This window comes from Lontra canadensis, unplaced genomic scaffold (assembly GCF_010015895.1).
Source record: "Lontra canadensis isolate GAN:19392208 unplaced genomic scaffold, GSC_riverotter_1.0 scaffold33, whole genome shotgun sequence".
Taxonomy (NCBI): domain Eukaryota; kingdom Metazoa; phylum Chordata; class Mammalia; order Carnivora; family Mustelidae; genus Lontra; species Lontra canadensis.
Genome location: NW_022631027.1, coordinates 2,892,673 through 2,919,431, shown reverse-complemented (window position 1 = coordinate 2,919,431; position 26,759 = coordinate 2,892,673). Strand labels below are relative to the sequence as shown.

Genomic DNA, 26,759 nt, shown 5'->3' with positions numbered 1-26,759 from the left:
GGTAGAGACTGGGAGACCCCCGGTCCCTGGTCACACTAACCAGGAATTTAGTCTCTGCAACTCAGCGTTGGAGGGGATGAGAAATACCAGTAACCTGCATTTACCAATGAGATACCTTTTCTCTGCTTGGAAAATGAGGGAAAAGCAAGCCATATCTTTTTTGCCATACCCGCCATGAGTGGAGCTTTTGTTAAACTGAACTGGGAATGGGGAGGGAGTGCGTCCTTGCTCAAGTACCATGGACTCAGCTTTTCTCTCCAGAGTTGTAGGAAATCTTTCTGAATAAATGTTCCATTGTTTGATGTATGACTTTAGGACTGCTTGCAGCTATTTTTTTTAATTTTAATTTTTTTAGAGAGACAGCATGTGTGCACACACACACACACGAGTGGGGGAAGGAACAGAGGGAGAATCTCAGGCAGGCTCCATGCTCAGCGTAGAGCCCAGTGAAAGGGTCCATCTTAGGACTAAAAGATCATGACTTGAGCCAAAACCAAGAGTTTGACATTTAACTGACTGAGCCCACAGGTGTCCCACAGATATTTTAAATAGTTCAAAGTATTTGACTGAAGAATGATGCTTCTAAAAAAGAAATAAGTTAAAGGATTTTAAAATAGCTTTAATAATGATGAAGATAAATATTAAAAAAGGATGGGAAGTATTTGAATAAAATTATTTTATAAAATATGACTAAGAAAAATATATCTGTATTACAAATACATGTAATATGGAATTTTAGAACTATATAATGAAATTAACAAATAAATGTTTTGGGTTTTTTTTAATCATTTTTTTATTTATTTTCAGCATAACAGTATTCATTGTTTTTGTACCACAGCCAGTGAACAAATAAATGTTTTACGTAGGTATTCTACTATTTTTTCTATACTTCAAAAGGTTTATATATTAGAATTGGCAAAAGTGTGGGGTTTCTCTCATAGTTGGGGTCATTTTGTATTTATTCACATAATAGCCATTGAACTTCCGTTCCATGCCAAGCCCTACTGTAGGTGCTGTGAATACGTGAGTTAACTGCTTTTATGAACCTGAATTTCAGGTAGTCATAAGGGGAAAAAAATCAAGGTGATGTGATGGGAGACTGAGAAAGGGCTCATAGGAGACCAGTCGACTAGAAAGGGGCGAATCTTACCAAGATCAAGGATAAGAAAGTTTCACATCTGCAAAATTGCCGTTTCCAGTCCGTTAAGGCAGGAAGAAACTGGGTGTGTACCAGCAACGGTAATACCCAGATAAGTCATACTTTTCTAGACAAACTGAAGAGCTATTTACTCAGAGACATTTGGAAAGTTAATGCAAAAAGGGACAAGAAAAGTAAGTGTACAATTCTATTTGTTAAATATCTCACACTGGCTTCTAGGTATAGAGAAATATCTGGGATCAGCAGAGAACCTGGCAAACCTCTCTCTTTCTCCTCATTTTCTTATTCCTTCCTTTCAGAAACAATGGGGAGGAAGAGGGAAAAGCAGAATTTAAAGGTAAAAATAGTTTAAAGTTTGATTCCCATGCTTATGACTCACTTACTGAATATGGACAGGCATATGATATACCCTCTCTCAAGCCTCCTTCTTTTCACTGTCAGATGAAGACAATGTCACTTATTCAGCATGATTGTTACCGGGAATGAGCTAGACATGTAACACACATAAAAAAGGAGAGATAAACCTGGTACTTCTATTGCTATCCACTCAGATCTCTGCACAGTGAAGTAGCTTAGCAAGAGGGGACAACACTGATTCAGTTTAGATTACTTATAGTGCTGTGATATGGCTCAAGACATTCACCCTTTCTGAGCCTCAGCTTCTATAAAATCGTGGGGAAAAGTTTAGCATGAGATATAAGTTATGAAACCCACGTACAGCAATCAGCATAGAGCCTGGAACATGTGTGCAATATATGGAGATACTTCCTAACTGTGCACTGGGGATTAGGGCAGATGCTGGGTGTTGTGAGTGTGAGGCATGTCCTTTTCTTCGCTTACTGTATGTATAAGTGAGAAGCCAGGTCTACTGTAACTGTGTTCATTACTTAAGGAAATTAGACCTAAAAATGTACATGATTGGTTCCTCATTCTGGGTTTCTCAAACTGAACCCCAAGTCTGAGATCCATTTCATTATATTTAAATATCTGATAGACATTTCTTTAAATCGGCAAATATTCTCTAAAATCTCTTCTTTCAAAGGAATGTGAAGTTTCTGATTGAGAAATTATGTTAAGCCCATCTACCCTCCCATTGACTCAGCTTCCAGAAATTCCTTTTATGGTCATTGAGTTCATTGTTTTGTGTTTAGTGCTTTCATTTTCGTGTTACTATAAAGTCTGTTACAGTGGTTGCTTTACTTCTGTTCTGTCTTTAAAGGAAACCTGGAAAGTCCAATGACATTGGACAGGGGAAATAAAAGACCCATGATCCAGTGAGAGACAGAGAAGTAACAGAAACCACTCTACCTAACTGAGAAGGAAAAAAAAGAGGTAAGATCTCCACTTTCTCTTCAAAGCAGCTTTCTCTTCAGCTTTAAAGAAGCTCTGCTCTGGGAAATGGAACTCATGGTAAGGTTGGGGCAGAGATGGGAAGGGATTCATAAGGGGAGGTTTTCTTCAAAGGTGACCAGCATCGGGACAGGCTGCAGGTGAACCTGCTCTGGGCTACCAGGTCAGATGGTGACATACTGGTGTTACATGGTGGTAGCAGGTTCCTACCTATTCTGCACTGTGCTTCTGCAGAATTAGGCACCAGCAGACATGGGCCTAAATGAAGTTTGAAATGCATTAGGATTTCTTTCTCTTTTCTTTTAAAGTGTCATTGTCTTTGATGGAACTTGCTAGGTACCCATCTGACTACAAATAAGAAACTAAAAGGCAACTGAAATAGGTTACATTAGAGTAGTAAAAGAGGTGCTAAACAGCCAATGACACTGTTAAAGACAGAGAAAGAAAAAACTGAAACCCAGAGTGAAAGATGAGATTTATGAAAACACCGTACTTTTTAATCACATAATTGAACTTTATTTCAAAGTGTATTTTCCTTCCTTTAGAAATAATCCAGGTTCAGTAGATCCAATTTCTTGGTACCAACTTATTTCTTACCCCTTACAAATAGTATCTGCAGCCCTGTTTTACTAAATGCTTCCTCTGTAAAGAATCTACTGTGGTGCATCACTGAAGGCAACATCTTTGTTTGCCTTGACCTCTCCGTGCCCTCAAGCAGTTCCAACCTTGACTTCTGGAAATTCCTGCCCTGAATTCTTTGGCTTGGCATGAACTTTATTCATCATCCCCTTGTCTGACAGCTCCCTCTCCCTCTCCGTTTCTCTTCCTCCTTTCCCCTCATCTCTCATTCTTCTCCCTCTCCCCTTCACCTTCTCTTCCTGCCTTTCCTTCTCCACCAAATGGAAGAGAAAACAGAACAGAAAACTTAGAAGTGTATGGCTGAAAATACAGATATTTTCTTTGAACAGCTTCCCCTCTACCTCTCTTGATCTGCCTCCTGCTTTTTTTTTTTTTAGTTTCATGTATACAATATAATGATTCAACAATTCTGTGCATTACTCAGTGCTCATCACAATAAGCACACCCTTAATTCCCTTCACATATTTCACCCAAACCCCCACCCACCTCACCTCTGGCAACCTTCAGTTTCTTCTCTATATTTAAGGGTCTGTTTTTGGCTTGTTTTTCTCTTTTTTGCTTTGTTTGTTTGCTTGGTTTCTTAAATTAATTCCACATATGAGGGAAATCATATGGTGTTTGTCTTTCTCTGACTGATTTATTTCACTTAGCCTAATACTCTATAGATCCACACATGTTGTTGGAAATGACAAGATCTTATTTTCTATGGCTCAGTAGTATTTCATCATATTAAAGGCATATTATTATTCTATTAATATGTATTACATATAATAGCAATTATACTATTATATATATGTACCACTTCCTCTTTATCCACTTTAACTACTCATCTACTGTTGGACACTTGGGTTGCTTCCATATCATAAATAATGCTGCAATAAACATGGAGCTGCATATATCTTTTTGAATTAGCATTTTTGTTTTCTGTGGGTAAATACCCAGTCATGGAATTACTGGATCATATGGTAGTTCTATTTATTTTAAGTTTTTATTTATTTATTTGACAGAGAGAGAGAGACCATAAGTAGGCAGAGAAGCAGGCAGAGAGAGAGGGGGAAACAGGCCCCCTGCTGAGCAGAGAGATCGATGTAGGGCTTGATCCCAGGACCCTGAGATCATGACCTGGGCCAAAGGCAGAGGCTTAACCCACTGAGCCACCCAGGTGCCCCTCTATTTTTTAATTTTTGAGGAACCTCCATACTGTTTTCCACAGCGGCTTCACCCGTTTGCATTCCCACCATCAGTGCACCAGGAATCTTTTCTTCATATCCTAGCCAACACTTTTTCCTTGAGTTTTTTATTTTAAACATTCTGACGGGTATAATGTGATATCACATTGTGGTTTTGATTTACATTTCCCTGATGATGAGTGATGTTATGAGCATCTTTTCATGTGTCTATTTGCCATCTGTATGTCTTCTTTGGAAAAATGTCTGATCATGTCTTCTGCCCATTTTTAATTGGATTATTAGTTTTTTGGTGTTGAATTATGTAAGTTCATTATATATTTGGATATTAACTCCTTATCAGACATGTCATTTGCAAATATCTTCTCTGATTCAATAGGTTAACTTTTTGTTTTGTTGATGGTTTCCTTCACTGTGCAAAAGCTTCTCATTTTGATGTAGTCCCAGCAGTTTATTTGTGCTTTTGTTTCACTTGCCTCTGGAGAAAAATGCTTGTAAGACTGATGGCAAAGAAATTATTGTCCATGTTTTCTCCTAGGAATTTTGTGCTTTCACATCTCACATTTAGGTCTTTAATCCACTTGAATTTATTTTTGTGTTTGGTATAAGAAAATGGTCCAGTTTCATTCTTTTCATGTACTATCCTGTTTTCCTAATACCATTTGTTGAAGAAACTTTTTCCCATTGCATATTCTTTTTCTTTTAAAGATTTATTTATTTATTTTAGAGAGAAAGAGAAAGAGAAAGAGAAAGAGAAAGAGAAAGAGAGTGTGTGAGTGGGGGGAGGAACAAGGAGAGAGACAGAGAGACAATCCCAAGCAGACTCTATGCTCAGCATGCGGCCCAATGCAGGGTTCAATCCCGCAACTCCGAGATCACAACCTGAACTAAAATCAAGAGCCGGACACTCAATTGACTGAGCCACACAGACACCCCTCTCATTGCATATTCCTGCCTCCTTTGTTGTAGATCAACTGACCATAAAAGCACAAGTTTATCTCTAGACTTTCTAGTCTATTCCATTGATCTATGTCTCTCTTTTTGTACCAGTACTATACTGTTTTGATTACTAGAGCTTTATAGTATATCTTGAAATCCAAGATTCTGATACCTCCAGTTTTGTTCTTTTTTCTCAAAATTGCCTTGGCTGTTTGTAGTTCTATGCAAATTTTAGGATTATTTGTTCTAGTTTTGTGAAAAAATGCTATTGGTATTTTTATAGAAATTGCATTATATCTGTAGATTTCTTTAGGTAGTATGGACATTTTAACAATATCCATTCTCCTAATCATTGAATATGGAATATCTTTCCATTTGTTTGTCTCACTGAAATTCTCCACTCTCCGTTCTCCAATAGGTATCTTTAGCATCATTATTTTGAATTCTCTATCAGACATTTCTTATCTCCATTTCATTTAGCTTTTACTGTGGTTTTGTCTTGTTCTTTCTATCTAGAATATATTCCTTTGCCTCCTCATTTTGTCTAACTCTCTGTGTTTGTTTTTATGTATTAGCAGTCAGCTATATCTCCTGATCTTGAAAGTAGTGGCCTCAGCTCTTTGCAATGGACTTCTTTGCCTGTTGTGAGAAGGATTTGGTCTCTATCTGTTCAGCGACCAGTCTGGGGCAGCCTTGCGCTTATAGTTAGGTCAGACCAGATAGCTGCCCTGAGCCCTTTGGCCAGAAATGTGGTTGCACAGAACTGCAGGGTGCTTTTTCTGCATTGTCCTCTGAGAGGCTTTCATTGGTGGGAAGGAACTGCAGTCAGACCAAATATCTGACTCCCAGTCTATTTGTTGGGGTTGTTGTGACTCCAAACTACAGGGAGCTCTGTGCAGACACTTGTGAGGTTTTTCTTGGTGGGCAGAACCAGCAGTCAGATCAGACCATTGAGGCTGCAGTTAAACTGGTGCGTGTATGGTTATCTTCAGACACTTTGGAGTGGTGCTGACAACTATCAGAGCTACTTGAAAGATGAGACCGGGCCAAAGCACTTTGGAGGAACTCCTCCTGAGTGGGGTAGGTTGGATGGGGGGATCTGCAGGAGAACAGGGTATGTGGTGTTAGGAAATTAGATGGTGAATGTTCACACTAGTTACCACAGGTGTCTGCATATCTAGGCTGGAGTTGAGAGAGAGAAATGGCATCCACCAGTTCTTTTGTTCTTGGAGAAGTCTCCCAAAGATCTGTGCCCCTCCTGTGCACATTCTGAGGTTAGTAAATAAATCTCCTCATATACCCCAGTTGCCTTTCAAACTGTTGCCTCTGTGCTGTGTCTTACTTGGGTTGTTTTTTATGCAAGCTCTTTAAGTGTAGGTACTCACTTTTCCATCACCCTCCAGGCTCTCTCAGAGCCAAGTCTTTCAAAGTTCTTGATGTTAGGTGCCTGGTTGGTTTAGTCTGTTATGTGTCTGCCTTCAGCTCAGGTTATGATCCCAGAGTCCTGAGATCAAGCCCCACGTCAGGCTCCATGCCCAGCAGAGAGTATGCTTTCCCTCTCCCCCTGCCCATCCCCTGACTTGTGCTTTCTCTCTTTCTCAAACAAGTAAGTAAAATCTTAAGGGGTGCCTGGGTGGCTCAGATGGTTAAGCATCGCCATTCAGTTCAGGTTATTATCTCCAAGTCCTGGGATGAAGCCCCATGTCGGGATTTCAGCTTAGCTGGGAATCTGCTTCTCCCTCTCCCTCTGCCTCTCTCCTTGTTTATACTCTCTCTCTCAAATGAATAAATAAAATCTTTAAAAAAATAAAGTTCCCAATGTTAAGCACCACTGACTATAAAAACTCAAAAAGTAAATCCACTCTAGTTTTCAAAGCCAGATGTAATGGGGAGTGTATTCCCAGTGCAGGTCCCCCATGTCTGGGGTGACTGGTTTGGGGTCTGTTCTTCTCCATTCTCTGTACTTGTGGTATTCCTCCTGCTTGTGGTTAGTCTTGCATGTTAGTTTCATTTCCAACCAGACTTTACCCTTGCTATTATTTTCGATGTGGTCTCATCTCTGCGATTAACTGTTGACAGTCTTCTCTACCAGTCTTTGCTTCATTTTTGGGTAATTACACAGATGTAGCTGTTACTAGGTATGTCCATGGGATGAGGTGAGCTTAGGATCCTCCTATTCTGCAATCTTTCCAGGCTTCTCTGCCTCCTGATCATTTAATCCTTATTTCAGTCTTTTGTTCCCTTACTTATATATGTGTGTGTGTGTATATATGCCCTAGCAATACTCCTGTATATATGTATACACACACACACATATATATGTATATTTATGTGTATATATTATATGTCTATACACATAATTTTTACCACATTAAGTATTTCCAGTTGTGCACTTATGCTGTCATGTAGCTGGAGGCTAATTTACTTGTGAAGGTAATGAAGTTTAAGTTTAAAGGCCCCTTGCTTACACAACCCACACCAAGGCTTTGGATGGGTCTCTACTTATGTGTCTCACATGGGCATATGTTTTTATAAAATTTGCAAAAGTAAGTTATATTGGTTCCACTTTTGGAATGGCAGTGTGAGCAGCTCTGTGGACCATCATTACAGCAAAATAAGAATAACTATGGGGGAAAAATACTTAAAATCTCTGGGAACTGTTCAAAGGGTATACATGAAATGATGTATGAAAGTCTTTATTCGCAGTAAGAAGTAATGAATAAATCAACATTGAATTTTTTACATATAACCAGGAAGTAAAATAAATCTTTCTAAATTCTATTCTATTTTACATTTAAAGTTTACTCTAAATTTTTAAATGCAAATCCAAAAAGAAAGTTTTCTATAGTGAACTAAGTGAACAATTTTTTTATGAGGGAGGCTGAATGTTCCTAAGATACTGTCATACCAGTATTTTTTCAGTGGACTACTTTGACAATCCTTCTGCCACTTCCTAAAACGATACAGATATTACCCTCATCTATCTCAATGCTGACATTAAACTTTTGGACATTTGGGGACTCTACCTTCTGAATGTAAAATAACCTGGTGAATTATTTGATCTACTTATACTGGAAGTTTTATTTCATCCCATCTTTTCTCTTGCAGACTAAGGAACACTCTGAACATGGCCTCAGAAATGGTGATGCCAGCCCCCATGTGCCTCATTGAGAACACTGGAGAGCAACTGGTGCCTAATCAGGAAGCTCTGAAGATCCTGTCAGCCCATAAGAATCCTCTTGTTGTGGTAGCTATTGTGGGCCTCTACCGCACAGGCAAATCCTACCTGATGAACAAGCTGGCTGGGAAGAACAAGGGTGAGTGGCACCAACAAAGCTCTGCCAAGTCCTTTCTGTCCACCCTCTGCCAGCATTGAGTGCATTGATGCAAGAAGAGGAAGTCAGAGATGCAGAAGAATATTGAAAGTTACCTTTCAGCCCACAGTTATGCTCTTATCTTCACTATGGTGTGTAAAAGGCAGTTCATCTCACTTCCCACTTTGCCTTAGTATCCCCTTTTAAAAGCATAAATTGTTCCTTTCCTAAAAAGACTAATAATGCAGTAACAAAAATAATTAGTGTACAAAATAATAAACTACAAGACATTTGCTGAAATGTTTGTGCAGTAAAAACAACTTTCCACTGATTATTAAGTGGAATGTTTAGGTCTGTATTGGCTGTTTTTTTTTAACTGTTGTAAAATAAACATAACATAAAATTTACCATTGTAACAATTTTTAAGTGTACATACAGTTCTGTGGCATTAAATTAAGTTCACAGTTATGCAACCATTGCCACCATCTGTCATCATAACTTTTTCATCTTCCCTAGCAGAAACTCTGTACCCATTAAACAATAACTTCCCACCCCTTGGTAGCTACCGTTCTATATTCTGTCTCTATGACACTTGCTCTAGGAATCTTATTTAAGAGGAATCAGACATTATTTCTCCTTTTGTAATTTGCTTATTTCACTTAGCATAATATCTTCAAAGTTCATCAGTGTTGTACCATGTGTCAGAATTCTCTTCCTTTTTATGGCTGAACAACTCTATGGGCATACCAATTTGTTTCTCCATTCATCTGTTGAAGGATCCTTGGGTTGCTTCCATTTTTGGCTATAATGAATAATGCCACTAAAAACATGAGGGTACAAATATCTATTCAAGTGCCTATTTTCACTTTTGGGGGGTATATACCCAGAAGTGGGATTGCTGAATCACATAGTAGTATGTTTAATTTTTTAAGAAATCATCATATTGTTTTCCAAAGTAACTGCACCATTTTACATTCCCACCAGAAAAACACAAGGTTTCTATTATCCCCACGTCCTCCCCAATACTTACTACTTTCTGGTTTTTTGGTAGTGGCCATCCTAATGAGTGTGAAGTAGTATCTCATTGTGGTTTTCATTTGTTATTTCCCTAATGAATAGTGATGTTGAGCATCTTTTCATTTGTTTACTGGTCATTTGTATATTTTCTTTGGAGAAATGTCTATTCAAGTCCTGTGCTCATTTAGAAAAAAATTTTTTATCACTTTCAGAGGTGGAATTTAGTGATTCATCAGTTGTGTATAACACCCAGTGCTCATTACATCAAGTGTCTTCCTTAGTGCCCATCACCCATTTATTCTTTGCCCCTACCCTCCAACAACCCTCAGTTGGTTTCCTAGAGCTCAGCATCTCTTAGGACTATTCACCACAACCAAGTGGGATTTATTCCTGGGCTTTGCTCATTTTTTAACCAAGGTTGTTTTTTGTGTTGCATTGTAGGACTTCTAGATCCATCCGCTATTAAAACTCTACCCCCTCTTATCCCCACTCCCCTTCACAGGCTTTTCTCTGGGCTCCACAGTGCAGTCCCATACGAAAGGAATCTGGATGTGGTGTGTGCCTCATCCCAAGAAGCCAAACCACACGTTAGTTCTTCTGGACACTGAGGGCCTGGGAGATGTAGAGAAGGTAAGGATTAAGGATTTCATTTTGGCATAAGAACCTAATAATATTCTCTACGGTATTTATTTTTTTAATAAAAGCTTTTATTTAAATATGTTTTTTCATTTCTGTTTATGTGCCCTGAGACCAAGTTTAGCAACCAGAGGTCAGGAAAACATTCAGAAGGTAGAATCCAAGAAAATCATAGTAGTCAGTGGGTAGTATTCTAATTATTAACAACAGCCTATATGTTAAGTCAGTTAACCGAGATACATAAAAGTAGTACAAATAAAATCAATGTCATGAGTTCAATCCTGCAGAGAACTTTAGTTAGAATTTAGGTTCTGGGGCGCTTGGGTGGCTCAGTTGTCTCCAGTGGCTCAAAGTCTACCTTTGGCTCAGGTCATGATCCAGGGGTCCTGGGATCAAGCCCCGCATCAGGCTGCCTGCTTAGTAGCAAGTCTACTTCTCCCCATCCCTCTCCCTCTGTGATGTCTCTCACTCTTGCTCTCTCTCAAATAAATAAATAAAATCTTAAAAAAAAAAAAAAAAAGAATTTAGGTTCTGAAGTCCCATACCCTTGTGTTTAAATATAAGCCCTGTCACCTAACTCAGTGGTATTGGCAAGTTATTTGACCTATTTTGACCTCAGTTCTCTAAATCTATAAAACAGATTTTTGCCTATCTATAGATCTATATTTGCCTCATAGTATTGTTTTGAATAAGGTAAGTAATGGAAAATGTTAAGTGCCTAATAATTGCTCAATGAAGTAACTACACATATTATTACTCTTATATAAGTCAACTTTGCTATAAAAAGGAAAAGAAAACTTTAAACTTAAGTTATATTTAAAGCCTTAGCATGCCCACCAATCTTGATTATTTGTTTCGTAATTACCTATCAATGATCATAAGAGGACCTAGTGAGAATCAATGAACACTAAAAATACTAATTATAAAATGACCCAAAACTGAAGTCCCACTCACATATTTGTTTGGATTTGGTTTTCTCATATAGGTCATTAACCAAACCAAAGCAAACCAAACTAAACTAAAACAAACAAACAAACAAACAAACACAATGACCCTCTAATTAAATGAGCATCCTTTTACTGCTGCTGATCTGCAAAGTACCAGGAGAATGAAACATAATCTCAGCATCTCAGCCCAAATGTGTTCTGATTTCCAGGGTAATAACCAGAATGACTCCTGGATCTTTGCCCTAGCAATACTCCTGAGCAGCACCTTTGTGTACAACAGCATGGGAACCATCAACCAGCAGGCCATGGACCAACTACAGTATCCTTTTTGCTGTTCAAAATAGCACCAAAGTAAGAGGGGAGACCTATTTAAAAAAAACCAGCTGCTTGGCTGTTGAATCCTGGTGAATCAAGCACAAAAAGAGAAAACATAAGAAATAATTCAAGGGTAAGGGAAAGATCCAATGTACCCATTGAAGAATTGACCCGGGTTAAAAACAAGGGTGAAATGAAGGTTTTAAATATATGGAACTAATGTGAGATGGAGGACACTGTTCTTTTCTGCTAGTTTTCCTTAGTTTGCTACTCAGCTATGTGACAGAGCTGTCAGATCGAATCAGGACAAAATCCTCCCCTAATGCCAATGGGATTGAAGATTCAGCTGACTTTATGAGCTTCTTTCCAGATTTTGTATGGACACTGAGGGATTTTTCCTTAGATTTGGAAGTAAATGGACTACCCATCACAGCAGATGAGTACCTGGAGAATTCACTCAAGCTTAAACGAGGTAAAAGGCAGGGATTTATAATTAAAAGGGGATAACAAAACACAAGAAACTATCATGTTCAGCATTCCATTTACAGTTTTCTTACATTTATAGTTTTCTATTTATTCGTAGCTAGCTATAACTAAGAACTATTGCTTATTTGATACATGAATTTAATAAATTTGATTTTAAATTATAGTCTCCTCTTTTCTAAGAATAATTTATTTTTCTTTCATCTTTTCCTGTGCTATTATTAGATTGATTTTATTTCCTTGTTTAGGGCTTGCAATTAGCTATGGAATATGGAATAGAATAACCCTTGATTGGAAGAAAATAGATTAAAGCCTGAACAGTGTTCCAGTCCAAGGGTTGGCAAATGATGGCCAATCCAGCCTGCCAGCTATCTTTGTACATAAGGTTTTATTGGAATAATGCTATAGGCATTCATTTATAGATTGCTTATGGCTGCTTTCATGCAGCAACAGCAGGGCTGTGTACTTGGAAAAGAAACCACCTGTCTTGAAAAGCCTAAAATATTTACTGTTTGGCTGTTCACAGAAAAAGGTTTGCAAGCCTCTATATTTGGGAAATTTGTTTTTTATCTTCCTGCAGGTACCACTGAAAGTGACCAAAATTTTAATCTGCCCCGTCTCTGTATCCGGAAGTTTTTCCCCAACAAGAAATGCTTTATCTTTGATCGACCCACTCACAGGAAGAAGCTAGGCCAGCTTGAGACATTGCATGATAATGAGCTGGATTCTGAATTTGTGCAACAAACTGCAGTCTTCTGTTCCTACATCTTTAGCAATTCCAAAACTAAGACTCTTTCAGGAGGCATCAAAGTCAATGGACCTCGTGAGTCCTCTTCCTAGTCTTTTTCTGTCATTGTTAAGACTAAAGGAGGGTAGAATTATACCCACATATTTTCAGCTTTGAAAAATGAAAATCCTACTGTTATTACTATTTAAATTCTAGATGACACCAACATTTCCAATAGATTTTACTAGCCAAATTCCCTTGGGTGAGAAAAGATGGGTGAGGCCAAAGGAGAAAAAGCTCTATTTCTTAAATTTATCCTAGTTAATTTGACCTGCATTGCCCAATATGGTAGCCACTATACAAGTGTAGCTCTCTCAATTTAAGTGTAAATTAATTAAAATTAAGGAAAACTTAAAATTCCAATTATACAGTGATATTTCAAAGGCCCATACATACCTACATGGGGCTAGCAGTTGGATACCATACTGTACAATACACATAAAACACTTCCATCGTCCAGAAATTTCTCTTGGACAACACTATGCTAGAACAAACAAAACTCCTTTTGATTTGTTCTACAATATTGATCAAATGCTTACCACAGACCAGGGCTGATGACAGAGACTTAAATGAGAGAGGTATGGTTCTTGTCCTAATGATGCTTGGGGGGTAAAGTGGATGCAAACACTCAAAAAACATAGGCATATGTTACTATAATAGAGATTCTTGACCTTTCATGTGTATACATATCACCTGGGCCTCTTGCCAGAGAGGAGGATCTAATTAAGTTGATCTGGGGCAAAGGCTGAGAATCTCCATTTCCAAGAAGCTTCCAGCTGGATGTTGGAAGGAAGCAAGCTTCCTGAGGACGTTGATGCTGTGAGGCAAATGAGTAGTAATAGACGTGATCAGAATTACACAGAATAGAATGTTTCCTCATCCCACCAGCAACAAGTATTCTCATTTGTTCTCAATTTGTAGGTCTAGAGAACCTGGTGTTGACCTATGTCAATGCCATCAGGAGTGGGGATCTGCCCTGCATGGAGAATGCAGTTCTGGCCTTGGCCCAGATTGAGAATGCAGCTGCAGTGCAAAAGGCCATTGCCCACTATGACCAGGAGATGAGCCAGAGGGTGCAGCTGCCCACAGAAACCCTCCAGGAGCTTCTGGACCTACACCAGGCGTGTGAGAAAGAGGCCATCGAACTCTTCATGAATAGTTCCTTCAAAGATGTAGACCATTTATTTCAAAAGGACTTAGGGGTAATTTTTTCTCAAGTTTATATGGATTAGGGCTTGGAAAACAAAGTACAGAAAATGAAATGGGCATTTATTTTGAGAGAGGGAATGTCTACTAGACTTTAGAATGGTGATAACCACTATTTGTTATTATCATAAAAAGAACAAAGTTTGTTATGATAAACTCAAAGTTTTGAAACAATTTTCTTTCATAAATAATAATCTTCCTCAAAATTTAACTAAATGTATATAGGTAACAATCAGAGCTTCTATTCAAATGTCCACTGTTATCAGACTGGTTTGATATCTTAATCAAAGACAAAGAAAATTGTAGTCCTGATTATCATATGCAGGCTTATGTTGAGCCACATTTATTCTATGTAATAACTGGTCTAATTTGACAAGCAGAAGTCTACCTCTTAAAGGTGTAGCAAAAAAAAAAAAAAAAAAAAAAAAAAAGCCAGCAATCTCTGCTCTGAACTTCACCTCCAAGGAAAAAGGACTTTAGTAAGAGTCAGGAGCAAGAGGAAAGATATGATCCTGTTGAAGTGCCTATAAGTTTTTCTAGGGTCATAGACTTGTTCTTGAGATGCCTTTCCAAAATCTCCAAGGTTAAGCTAACATCTTTTCCCTGTTACTCTTTTTACTTCTCATTTTTAAATTAAAGGCCCAACTAGAAAAGAAGCGAGATGACTTTTGTAAACAGAATCTGCAAGCATCAACAGATCGTTGCTCAGATTTACTTAAGGATATTTTCAGTCCTCTAGAAGAAGCTGTGAAGCAGGGGGTTTATTCTAAACCAAGAGGATATCGCCTCTTTATCCAGAAGATGCAAGAGCTAAAGATGGAGTACCTTCAGAAACCTGGGAAGGGGATACAGGTAACCAAGATTTATCTGCTGACTCTGGAAAGCTGCTGACATGCCTCCTTGGAAGACCAGCATAACCAAGTGTAATTGCGCACGTTGCAAGAACAACAGCATTCAAACTTTCATTTGATAAACACATACAGGGAGCCTATTACACCACATATGTCCTATGTGCTCATCCAAAAGAGTGCACTCAATTAATAACTGAGTTATTAATTGGATTTTCAGATTAACCACCAAGTTGTTACTGTAATTCACTATTATAGCTGGATCTTTATGCTGTAAGGGACAGAAACCCAGTAATGGTCACTTAAACAAAAATGGTAATTCATCAGTTTAGGATACAAACTGGCTTTAAGGACAGCTAGATTCAAGATTTCAAGAAATGCCATCATCTGTCTCTCTGTCTTCACTCTCCTCAACCCCACACTTCTGTCTTTCCTTCTCCCTCTACCTTTCCTTTGATCTGCTTTCTCCATGATGGCTTCCTTTTTTAGTAACTCACTCAAAAGGATGCCACAGCACCAATAACTCCAAAACTAGAGCCCTTAGTCTGAAAGAACAAAGAATCTCTTTTCCCCAGTGTCTCTATCAGTCTCCTATAAAGGATTCTGCTTAGTAGGGTGCTATGATTGGCCAGCCTGGAGCAAGTGCCCATACCTGTGGCAAGGAATCTTGACCAGCAGCCACACCAGGGCCCAGAGGAGCAATTCCTAGAGGAAAAGATGGTGGGAAGACAATCAGGAACAAGCGTTTCTAGCCATTTCCTATTACTAAGTCCATGTTTTCTGGGTCCTAAGGCTGAAGAGGTTCTTCAGGAATACTTGAAGTCCAAAGAGTCTATGACTGATGCCATTCTGCAGACGGACCAGACTCTCACAGAAAAGGAAAAGGAGATCGAAGGTGAGGAGCCAGTCCAGAGGCTAGATAGCCTCTAGAGCTCTCAAAGTTTAAATAATTTGGCTGGGTAAGCCTGTGATCCTTACACTTGGGCAAAAAGAACTAAGATACCTTTCACTTGTTGAGGTCATTTCTGAGTAGGGCATATGCAGTGAGCAGCAACAAGCTCAGGTAAGTGTGCAGGGAAAGAAGGGACAACATGCTTTCTCATATACATTTTTCTTCTTTTTCCTCCTCACAGTGGAACGTGTGAAAGCTGAATCTGCACAGGCTGCAACAAAAGCACTGGAGGAAATGCAAATAAAGAATCAGCAGATGATGGAACAGAAAGAGAGGAGCTATCAGGAACATGTGAAACAATTAACTGAGAAGATGGAGAGGGATAGAACCCAGTTGCTGGAAGAACAAAAGAGAACTCTAGCTTGCAAACTTCAGGTATTTAATTATATGACCTTGAGGTTTCTGTTTTTCTCTTTCCTCTCCACTGTCCCTGATCATATCTTAGTGTAGCAGTGAGAACAAGATGCCCAGAAGAAGGTCCTTGCACCACTTGTATTTTTCGATTTCTGTCTTCCTGCCTGACCTGGCTCCTGCTTCTGCCTGGTTATTAAAAGATTTTATTTGCATTAGGTCCCATCTAGTCCTTTATCTGTACATCCTTCAATCAGTGGTGGCTGCTATCTGCTAGACTTTCTGAAAAATCACTTATGTGTATCTCTTGCTTAGTACTATATGAAGCAAGAACTACCATGCCTCTATTACTTGGGAAAAGAAACAGAAGTTCAGAAAAGTTCCAATAACTTTTATAGGGTTACATAGCTGGGTAAGATATCTGAACTGTCTTTACCACTCAGTGGAAATGTAATCACAGATGTAATCACAGGATGCCCAAGAGAAACTAATGAAAAGTATATGTAGAGAAAATGTCAAAAAGAAATGAAATATCTTTTAAAAATATATGAATGTGGAAACCTGATATACTCAGTCTCCATTTTCCCTTTTTAGGAACAGTCCCAACTACTAAAGGAAGGATTCCAAAATGAGAGCAAACAACTTCATAATGAGATAGAAAATCTCCGGAGGAACATGGCAAGGCCAAGGACAGTATGCGTCATAAGCTAAAGACTTAAAGAACAGAGATTTAATGGTCATTATTTTTTTTTAACTTTTATTTATTTATTTGACAGAGAGAGATCACAAGTAGGCAGAGAGGCAGGCGGTGGGGGCAGGGGGGTGGGAAGCAGGCTCCCCACTGAGCAGAAAGCCCAATGCAGGGCTCAATCCCAGGACCCTGGGATCATGACCTGAGCTGAAAGCAGAAGCTTAACCCACTGAGCCACCCAGGCGCTCCCTCTGGTCACCCTTAACCAAGGCATAGCTTAAGTAATTTTTGAATTTGTAAATACAGCATTACACTTGAAAATAATTAGGTCTTGCATTTTTATAACACTATAAATTTGCAAAGACATGCAGTGCTATAATTAAAATCATGTCCATCCTCCTAAAAACATTGTAAGTTGTGTAACAAAGGTCAGTTTTACCTCTTTAACAACACAGAAGGTATTTGAGCTGGTACCATTCAGGAGCAGTTTATTCTTCTGCGTGACCATTAGTTGACAAATGGATAAAAACCAAATCTTAAGTAAAAATTTAAGAACAAAGTGGGGCATCAGTTTGGCCAAGTGTACAATGGGTTTCAATGTCAGGAACAACCATCTTAGCTTTTTAGTGAAGACAGTGTGTGTGCAGTTTTCTACTGTGTCACAACTGCACAGTCTGAGCAGTTATGTGATCACTAGGCCCTGGAAAAGGACAACCTTCCTGATGGATTCCAAGCTGAAGCAAGCCACCTTATATAGAGACCCAGAACTTCTACAGAATTTTCATAAGATGGAAGAAATCATTAGCATGAGTAGGGGTTGGGTCACAAACAAACAGACCAAAAAAGGAAACTCTCCTTTCTTGCTCAACTCACCCAGATTATAAATTCAATGAGACATTTTAGAATTTTAGGTAATTGACACTGGGCTGAACATAGTAACGTGATGACAATTATGCATTGTGTATTTATAACAATATATAATTCACAAAGATGGACCTTAAATGATGACTGATAATATATTAGAAATCTGAACTAAATTATTAGACTGTTTATAGTCCTATAATTTAGGCAATATTTTCCCAGTTCTTAGCAGTCTATACTTGGAAGTTTGCTGATTTTCCCCCAAAGAAATTATAGATTTCTTTTTATATTTTTTGGCCAACAAAATAGTGTTCTTGGTATTACATAGTGTATATAGAATTTATCCTAATTTTCTAAACCCTAGGTAGGTGGTTGTTTCTTAAAATGATTAAAAATTATTTTCAACATCATTCTACATCAGGGAAATACAAATCAAAACACAATGAGATACCACCTCACACTAGTCAGAATGGCTAAAATTAATAAGTCAGGAAACAACAGATGTTGCCAAGGATGCAGAGAAAGGGAGACCCTCCTACACTGTTGGTGGGAATGCAAGCTGCTGCAGCCATTCTGGAAAACAACATGGAGGTTCCTCAAAATGTTGAAAATAAAGCTACCCTATGACCCAGCAATTGGACTACAAATGTAGTGATCCAAAGGGGCACGTGCATCCGAATGTTTATAGCAGCAATGTCCGCAATAGCCAAACTATGGAAAGAACTTAGATGTCCATCGACAAATGAATGGATAAAGAAGATGTGGGGTGTGTGTGTGTGTGTGTGTGTGTGTGTGTGTGTGTGTATGCAGTGGAATAATATGCAGCCATTAACAGAAATGAAATCTTGCCATTTGCAACAACACAAATAGAACTAGAGGGTATTATGCTGAGTGAAATAAGTCAATCAGAGACAATTATCATATGATCTCTCTGATATGAGGAATTTGAGAGGCAGGGTGGGGGGTTGTGGGGGGTAGGGAAGGAAAAAATGAAACAAGATGGGATCGGGAGACAAACCATAAGAGACTTAATCTCCGGAAACAAACTGAGGGTTGCTGGGGGGTGGGTAGGTGTGTAGGGATAGAGTGGCTGGGTTATGGACATTGGGGAGGGTATGGGCTATGGTGAGTGCTATGAAATGTGTAAGCCTAATGATTCATAGACCTGTACCCCTGGGGCTAATAATACATTATATGTTAATAAATTTTTTTTTTCCAAGCTGAAAATAAAATGTGCTTCACTAGCCTTTTTATTTCTGATAGGGTGTTTTTTTTTTTTCAGTTTTCAGCAAAAAATAAGGCTTTATTCTTGATAGAAATGGTTGACTAACTTTCCTGCAAAAGACCAGACAATTATTATTCATGGCATTGTGGTCTCTGTAATTCCTGTCTCAGCTGTGCAACTCTGCCATGTAGTGTGAAAGCAGTCATAGACAATACATACATGGATGGGCATGGCTGTGTCCAATACTCCTTTATTTTAAAAAATAGGTGGCACCTCCCCAAGCCATAGTTTTCAGATTATTGCTCTATTAAAACATTGATCAAATTCTATGTATCTGCCTTACATTGCTTACATTTGTAAGGGGATGTGTATTAAATTGTATGTTAGGATCTTGAAAGTATTACACAATGTTTCAATATATTACAAGATGAGAGAAATATAGGGAAGCAGCTAATGCCATTGAATGATTTGTCTGGTTTAGTGCCTTTTCCATACTGTCTCCCAGAACAAAATAAAGCTCTCTCCCCAGGGAGGCATGTTGCTTTCAACAGTGGTCCTCAGTCCAGCTGTGAAATAAAACCAATTTACTAAGTATAAAATTCCTTGGCCCCTAACCTACCCTTCTCTTGACTTTCTGATATAGTGTTGGGTCATTGGGTGATACAATAACAAAAAAAAGGTAATTCAAGGCTCTCAGCTTTCAGTCTGCCAAAGCTACCCCACGTTAGGACTGATATTTGCTGACCCTTATGGTGTTCTTCTGTCAAAATTCTTTTTAACACAGAGAATTATATTTTCTCTTGTTTAAATGTCAGGATGTTACTTTTCCTTCTGTGGGTTTAGTGAAAGGATGTATAAGATCCCCCAATTTAGAGAAAGGCAACACAAAACACTGAGATCCTGACAAAACAGCAGAGCTTCCTCATTGAAAGCTGTCCTCCACAGGTCAAAAATCAGCTGGGCCGGGAGTCCCACGCTCCATAGGTCAGAGAAGTCATGGCTTCTGCGTCAAAGGCAAGGACCTGTTTTCATCTGATGAGGAGGCCCAGGCAATGGTGGCTAGGCTGGGCCGGGGCCTGGGGCAGCAAAGGGGATGGTGGAGGAGTGCCACGTGGAGGTCTCCAGCCTGCCCTTCAGCTGGAGGCGCTCAAGCTCATATCAGACAAGAAGCTGCCCAAGGGGGCGTCCCCACTGCCAGCCAGGCAAAACCACCTCCACCACCCTCACCACCTTCACCCCACTGGGCTACTGGGTAAGCCCTTAGACTGCCTCCATCAAGTCGGAAAACTCAGGAGACCAGGCCGCCAGCATGCAGGAACCTGGCAGATATTCCCCGGGGCCAAGACACAGGAGCCCCACCACCTGCTCCCTGCAGAAGCACAAGACACATCAGAAGCCGCGAACACACCTTACGAAGGCCCAGCTCCTTGCTCCAGAGCAAAAACTGCACGGGAAGCAGCACTTCTCCATTGTACAGAGGGCAGAGTTGTCCAGGGGTCCAAACCTCACAGAGACCCAGGTCAAAATCTGGTTCCAGAACCAACGGGCCACAGCGAAAAGACTGCAGGAGGCAGAACTAGAAAAGATGAAAATGGCTACAAAACCTGTGCTGCCTGCCCTCTGGTTTCGGCCTCCCTTTCCCCATCATTTCTTCCCTGTGAGCAGCATCCATATACAAGGCCTCCTACCCTTTCCATAGATCTGTGCTTTCCATCCCGCCATTGGACTCTATGTGACTCCAGTCGGATATGGCATGTACCATCTATCCTAAGGAAGACCAGTTCCATGGACTCCGTGATGGATGCTTGTTAAAATGGGTCCTCCTTCCCTCTCCAAGAAGGCAGTACCAAGCCGGTTCTCCTGCTCAGCGAACCTTGCAGGAGCCACCCCTAAGTGGCTAGACCCACAGGGCCACAGACATAGTTCGAATTTGTTCTTTAGGCTGGAGGCACCAAGCACCATTTTCTTGGTGTGATCTTCTAGATGCCCCCTTCTCTTTTCACAAAGATTGGCTCTGATGGTTTTCATACATAAATATATACATAATAAAATATAATGACATTTTTATAAAGCAGACGTAAAAATTCAGTTTATTTTGAAAGGCAAAATTTATATGCACATATGTATACTTTTTTCTATATATCCCCTTCCTAAAAGAGACTGCTTAAGTCCATTTTGTTTTCTTATAAGAGAGACCAACTATTTGCTAAAATTGCTGACATCTGGTGATTTTGATTGGATGATTGACTTTTGTTTATGGAGAACAAAAGTTAGAATTAGGCATGATGTTTAGGAAATAGATTCCTCAAAATAGAGACATCGTGTTTTTGAGTTTTTACATGCGTTAAAAAAACTCACTATGGGGCTCCTGGGTGGCTCAGTGGGTTAGAAAACTCATTAGGTACTACCGTATTTGGCCCTATATTTTCCCCTCTGTCCGCATTGTTACAGATTGTTAAAGTCTTAACTTTTTTTTTTTTTGTAAGATCAATAAAAGGGGGGATGAGAAGAGTCCTGAGAATACCCTGGGGTAAGATGGGATATGGAAGTACTTCCTAATTCCTCTCAAGGCTGTTGCTTAACTCCATTTCAGATAATTAGTAAAAAGTTAAAACATGTTGGGGGATTGATGGTTTCTGTGAAATATGAGCACAAGTCAGTCAGCACACATTACAAAGGTGATTGGGGGGCAGGGAGTATAGTTAATTCTCTGCTTAAAATATATATATATTGTAACTATTACCTATATGCTAAATATTCCTGAGCAATGAACAGATTCAGAAAGAAAAAAAAAATCATGCTTTCTCTGGTACCTATTGTATGTGCTAAACTTATTAGAAAAATTTATATATCTTTTAACATGTTGGCACAGGGTAAAGCCATGTTTTGACTTGCTAAAACTGATGTTGTCAAACAGCCCACTTAGCTCCCTGGTTCTTCATCTTTCTCTCAATCTTTCCCCCACCACATCTCTTTGAAAGGTTGACTCATATATATATATTTCATTGAAGAGTTATTTCTTCTCATTTATTCTATTAGAATTAAATATTTGTTTAATTGCCAAAAAAAAGAATCAAGTAGGCCAATGAAGATATTCAATGAAAAATGATGCAAACATAAAGATTTAAGAAATCTTTTAAATATTCGATATATAGATAAGCTAAAAATGAACACTGTTACCAGTCTACATGCATATTTTCAACAAATTAGATGAAATGGACCAATTTCACAAAAACACAAACTGAAACCAATCCAAGGTGAAATAGATGACCTGAACTGTCCTATAACTTCTAAAGAAATTACATTTGTAGTTCAAAAATAATAATAAAAGAAAGTAAAATCTGCAAGACGATGGAAAAGGAAGTCCTAGGCCTCATTCTCTAACAAAAACACCGATAAAAGAATGCTATTTCACTTTACTGGTATCAGTCCCTCCCATTAGTTGTAACGGTCAGCATCTAAAAAAAAAATCCCTTCAGCCCACAATTTCTCCCTCAGGGGCAGAAAAATGAGTGAAGCAACTATCTGACATTACCCTCACTTTTCAGGATGCTGCCCAAAAGATCTACTTCTATCTCAACTCATTCAAGAGTGCAGAGACAACTTCTGGGGTAACTAAGAACAAAGATAAGGGGTAAGAGCTCTCAGCTGCCTGCATGGATCTATGGGATTGAGAGAAGGTATGCAAAATTCCCAGAAATTTGTAAACTACCAAAACTGAAACAGGAAGAAGTAGAATATTTGAACAGACCCATAGTCAGCAAAGAAATTAAATTAGTCGTCAAAGATCTCCTGACAAACAAAAGTCCTATGCCAGATGGCTTCCCAGGTGAATTCTACCGGACATTTAAAGAAGAGTTAATACCTTTTCTTCTCAAGCTGTTCCGAAAAATAGAAATGGAAGGAAAATTTCCAAACTCATTCTATGAAGCTGATATGGGAAACAGAGGCAGAAGAAAAATTATTAAATTTCCTTACCCACTGACAAGCCCTTGAAACAGGCAGAGTGATATTCCTCTAGGGACTCAACTACCTCCACCTTTAGGCTTTGTTAAGGGCAAAGGGCCATCCTAGCCTGACCTACCCCTAACCCCAACCAGGATCCTGTAAGTCTACTTTAACAATTCCTTTGGAAACTTCCTTTATCTCTAAACCCTCCAAGATACTGTTGACAATCATTCCTAAGCATAAGGCCCACTGATACACATCTAAATGGTCTCATGACAAAGGTTTTATTGCCATTAATGAATAACATTTTTCCCAACAACAGCTAGCCCCTCAAGGTCCTGGAAACCTTGCTCCCAAAATTCCTTAGAGACTTACTCCATCCCTAACCCCCTCCCAACTTGCAAGCATATAATGGACCACTCCGCACAACCCTGGGGCAGCAGCTCTTTCTGCCCATGGGTCCTGTCCCCGTGCTTTAATAAACCACCATTTTGCACCAAAGATGTCTCAAGAATTCTTTCTTGGTCATCGGCTCTGGACCTCACCCCACAGAACCTCACTTTTATTCTAAAACTTCATCAAAGCCAGCATTACCTTGATTCCAAAACCAGACAAGACCCCACTGAATAGGAAAATTATAGGCCAATATCCCTGATGAACATGGATGCAAAAATCCTCAATAAAATACTAGCAAATTGAATTCAACAGTAAATTAAGAGAATTTTTCACCACAATCAAGTGGATTTATTCCTGGGCTGCAGGGCTGGTTCAATATTCCCAAATCAATCAACATGATATATCACATTAATAAAAGAATGGATAAGAACCATATGATCTTGCCAATAGATGCAAAAAAAAAAAAGCATTTGACAAAATATAGCATCCTTTCTTGATTAAAAAAAAAAAAACCTTCAATAAAGTAGAGATATTTGGAACATATCTCAACATCATAAAGGCCATATGTGAAAGACCCACAAGTAATATTATGCCTCAATGGGGAAAAACTGAGCCTTCCTCCTACGTCAGGAAAAAGACAAGGATGTCCATTCTCACCATTACCATTTAACATAGTACTAGAAGTCTTAACCTCAGCAATCAGACAACAAAAAGAAATAAAAAGTATCCAGAACAGCAAGGAAGAAGTCAGACTTTCACTATTTACAGATGACATGATACTCTGTAGAAAACCTGAAAGATGCCACCAAAATATTGTTAGAACTAATTCATGAATTCAACAAAGTTTCAGGATAGAAAACCAATATGCAAAAAGCTGTTGCATTTCTATGCCCCAATAATGAAGCAGCAGAAAAAGAAATTAAGGAATCCATCCATTTGCAATGGCACCAAAACCGTAAAGATACTTAGGAATAAACCTAAAGAGGTAAAAGATCTGTACTCTGAAAACTATAGAACACTTATGAAAGAAATTGAAGAGGACACAATGAAATGAAAAGGCATTCCATGCTCATGGATTGGAAGAACAAACATTGTTAAAATGTCTATACTACTGAAAGCAATCTACATACTTAATGCAATCCTAACCAAATATCACCAACATTTTTCACAGAGCTAGAACAAACAGCACTAAAATTTGTATGGAACCACAAAAGACTGTGAGTAGCCAAAGCCATTCTGAAAAAGAAAAACAAAACTGGAGGCATCACTGTTCTAAATTTTAAGCTCTAGTACAAAGCTGTGATCACCAAGACAGTGTGGTACTGGCACAAAAACAGACACATAGATCAATAGAACAGAACAGAAAATCCACAACTTATGGTCAACTATTTTTTGACAAAGCAAGAAAGAATATTCAACTGAAAAAAGACAGTCTCTTCAACAAATGACCTTGGGAAAACTGGACAGCAGCATGCAGAAGAATGAAACTGGATCATTGTCTTACACCACACACAAAATAAATTCAAAATGGATGAAAGACCTAAATGTGAGACAGGAAACCACCAAAATCCTAGAGGAGAACACAAGCAAAAACCTTTTTGACCTTGGCCTTAACAACTTCTTTCCAGTTACCTAGCCAGAGGCAAGGGAAACAAAAGCAAAAATGAATCACAGGGATTTCATTAAGATAAAAAGTTTCTGCACAGTGAAGGAAACAATCAACAAAACTAAAAGGTAGCCTACTTAACGGGAGAAGATATTTGCAAACAACATATCTGATAAAGGGTTGGTATCTAAAATCTATAAAGAATGCAACACCCAAAAACCAAATAATCCAGTTAAGAAATGGGCAAAATGGCCAATAGACACATGAAAAAATACTCAACATCACTCATCATCAGGGAAATACAAATCAAAATCATGATGAGGTATCACCTGACACCTGTCAGAATGGCTAAAATTAACAACACAAGAAACAACAGGTTTTGGTGAGGATACAGAGAAAGGGAACCCTCTTGCACTGCTGGTGGGAATGCAAACTGGTGTAGCTACTCTGGAGAACAGTATGGTGGTTCCTCAAAAAGATAAAAATAGAGTTACCCTATGATCCAGCAATTGCACTACTAGATATTTACTCAAAGGATGCAAAAATACAGATTCAAAGGGATACATGCATCTCAATGTCTATAGCAGCATTATCAACAATAGCCAAACTATGGAGAGAGCCCAAATGTCCATCAATGATGAATGGATAAAGAAGAGGTGAGATATATAGATATAGATATAGGTTGATATATATGTATATATAGGATGGATGAAATAGGTGAACGGGATCAAAAGGTACAAACTTACAGTTATAGAATAAATCATGGAGGTGAGAAGTACAGCATAGGAGACATAGTCAATAATATTGTAATATGCTATGTAGGGACAGATGGCGACCATAATAGTTACGGTAAACATTGAGTAAAGCACAGAATTGTCAAATCAGTATGTCCCCAGGAGTGCTGACAATACTGACTCCATCACTGACTACGAGTTTGGGCCCCTTGGAGATTAATATACATACCTTAGAAATGCCTCTTGAGGTAGGGAAGGGGGCAGGCTTGCTTTGGCCTCCTAGAAATCTGTTAGAGATAACATCTTTCCTTCCCCTTTCACGCATAGGTAGTACTACAAAATCTAATTGAAGGGTAGCTGTCAGGTGTATGGAAGCCCTCTGAGGTACACGCTAACCCTTTGATCTCATTACAGTGCCCCTTCTGAGTGTCCCCTCACTCCATAAAAATCTGTGGACTAAGGTCTGAATTTTGTGCAGAATAACTAGACAGCTGACATGGATCTCCTCCACCAGATCTTCCCTCTTGGTAAGTTTTCCTGAATAAAACTATGTAAACTGTATGGGGTGGCCTGCTTTGTTTTCTGGTCTCAAAATGCCTTTTCAGTTTGGGAGATACTTTCCTGTCTTTTCTCTACCTTCTAAAAATGTTACACACCTGGGGCGCCTGGGTGGTTCAGTGAGTTGAGCCTCCGCTTTCAGCTCAGGGCATGATCCCAAGGTCCTGGGATCGAGCCTCGAATGGGGCTCTCTGCTCATCAGGGAGGCTGCTTCCCTTTCTCTCACTCTGCCTGCCTCTCTGCCTACTTGTGGTCTCTATCAAATAAACAAAATCTTAAAAAAAATAAATAAAATTTAAATAAAAATAAAAATGTTACACAACTGAAATTAATGTAACATTGTATGTCAATTTTACTTCAATAATTTAAAAAAACCTATATTCAACTGCATTTCTATATATAAGCAATGAACACTTGGAAGCATGGGTGTGCTCTCTCTCTCTCAAAAGAAAAGAAAAGAAAAATATGCGTGTGTCCGTGTGTGTATGTGAATGTGCGTGTCCATTTGGTGTGTTAGGCTTTCTCTAAGTAGAAAAAGGAAAAAATATGGCCCTGTACTCAGAAAGCCAAAAAGTACTTCACACACACACACACACACACACACACACAT

General features: G+C 38.9%; 1 protein-coding gene and 1 pseudogene across 2 annotated transcripts; both read left to right on the top strand.

The window, feature by feature from the left end:
* Positions 1–2,326: 2,326 nt before the first annotated feature.
* On the top strand, positions 2,327–16,864 carry LOC116873331 (guanylate-binding protein 1-like). Of its 2 annotated transcripts, XM_032867065.1 has the most exons (11): positions 2,327–2,491; positions 8,383–8,591; positions 10,108–10,235; positions 11,398–11,507; positions 11,779–11,975; positions 12,567–12,809; positions 13,695–13,975; positions 14,619–14,831; positions 15,620–15,722; positions 15,961–16,154; positions 16,725–16,864. In XM_032867065.1, the coding sequence occupies exons 2-11, from the start codon at positions 8,402–8,404 to the stop codon at positions 16,839–16,841; spliced, it is 1,776 nt and encodes a 591-aa protein (XP_032722956.1). In that variant the 5' UTR covers positions 2,327–2,491; positions 8,383–8,401; the 3' UTR covers positions 16,842–16,864. The 2 variants fall into 2 exon arrangements, with proteins under 2 accessions (XP_032722956.1, XP_032722957.1); XM_032867066.1 differs by lacking the exon at positions 14,619–14,831.
* Positions 16,865–17,408: 544 nt separating this feature from the next.
* LOC116873442 lies at positions 17,409–20,913 on the top strand (annotated as a pseudogene).
* Positions 20,914–26,759: the final 5,846 nt, after the last annotated feature.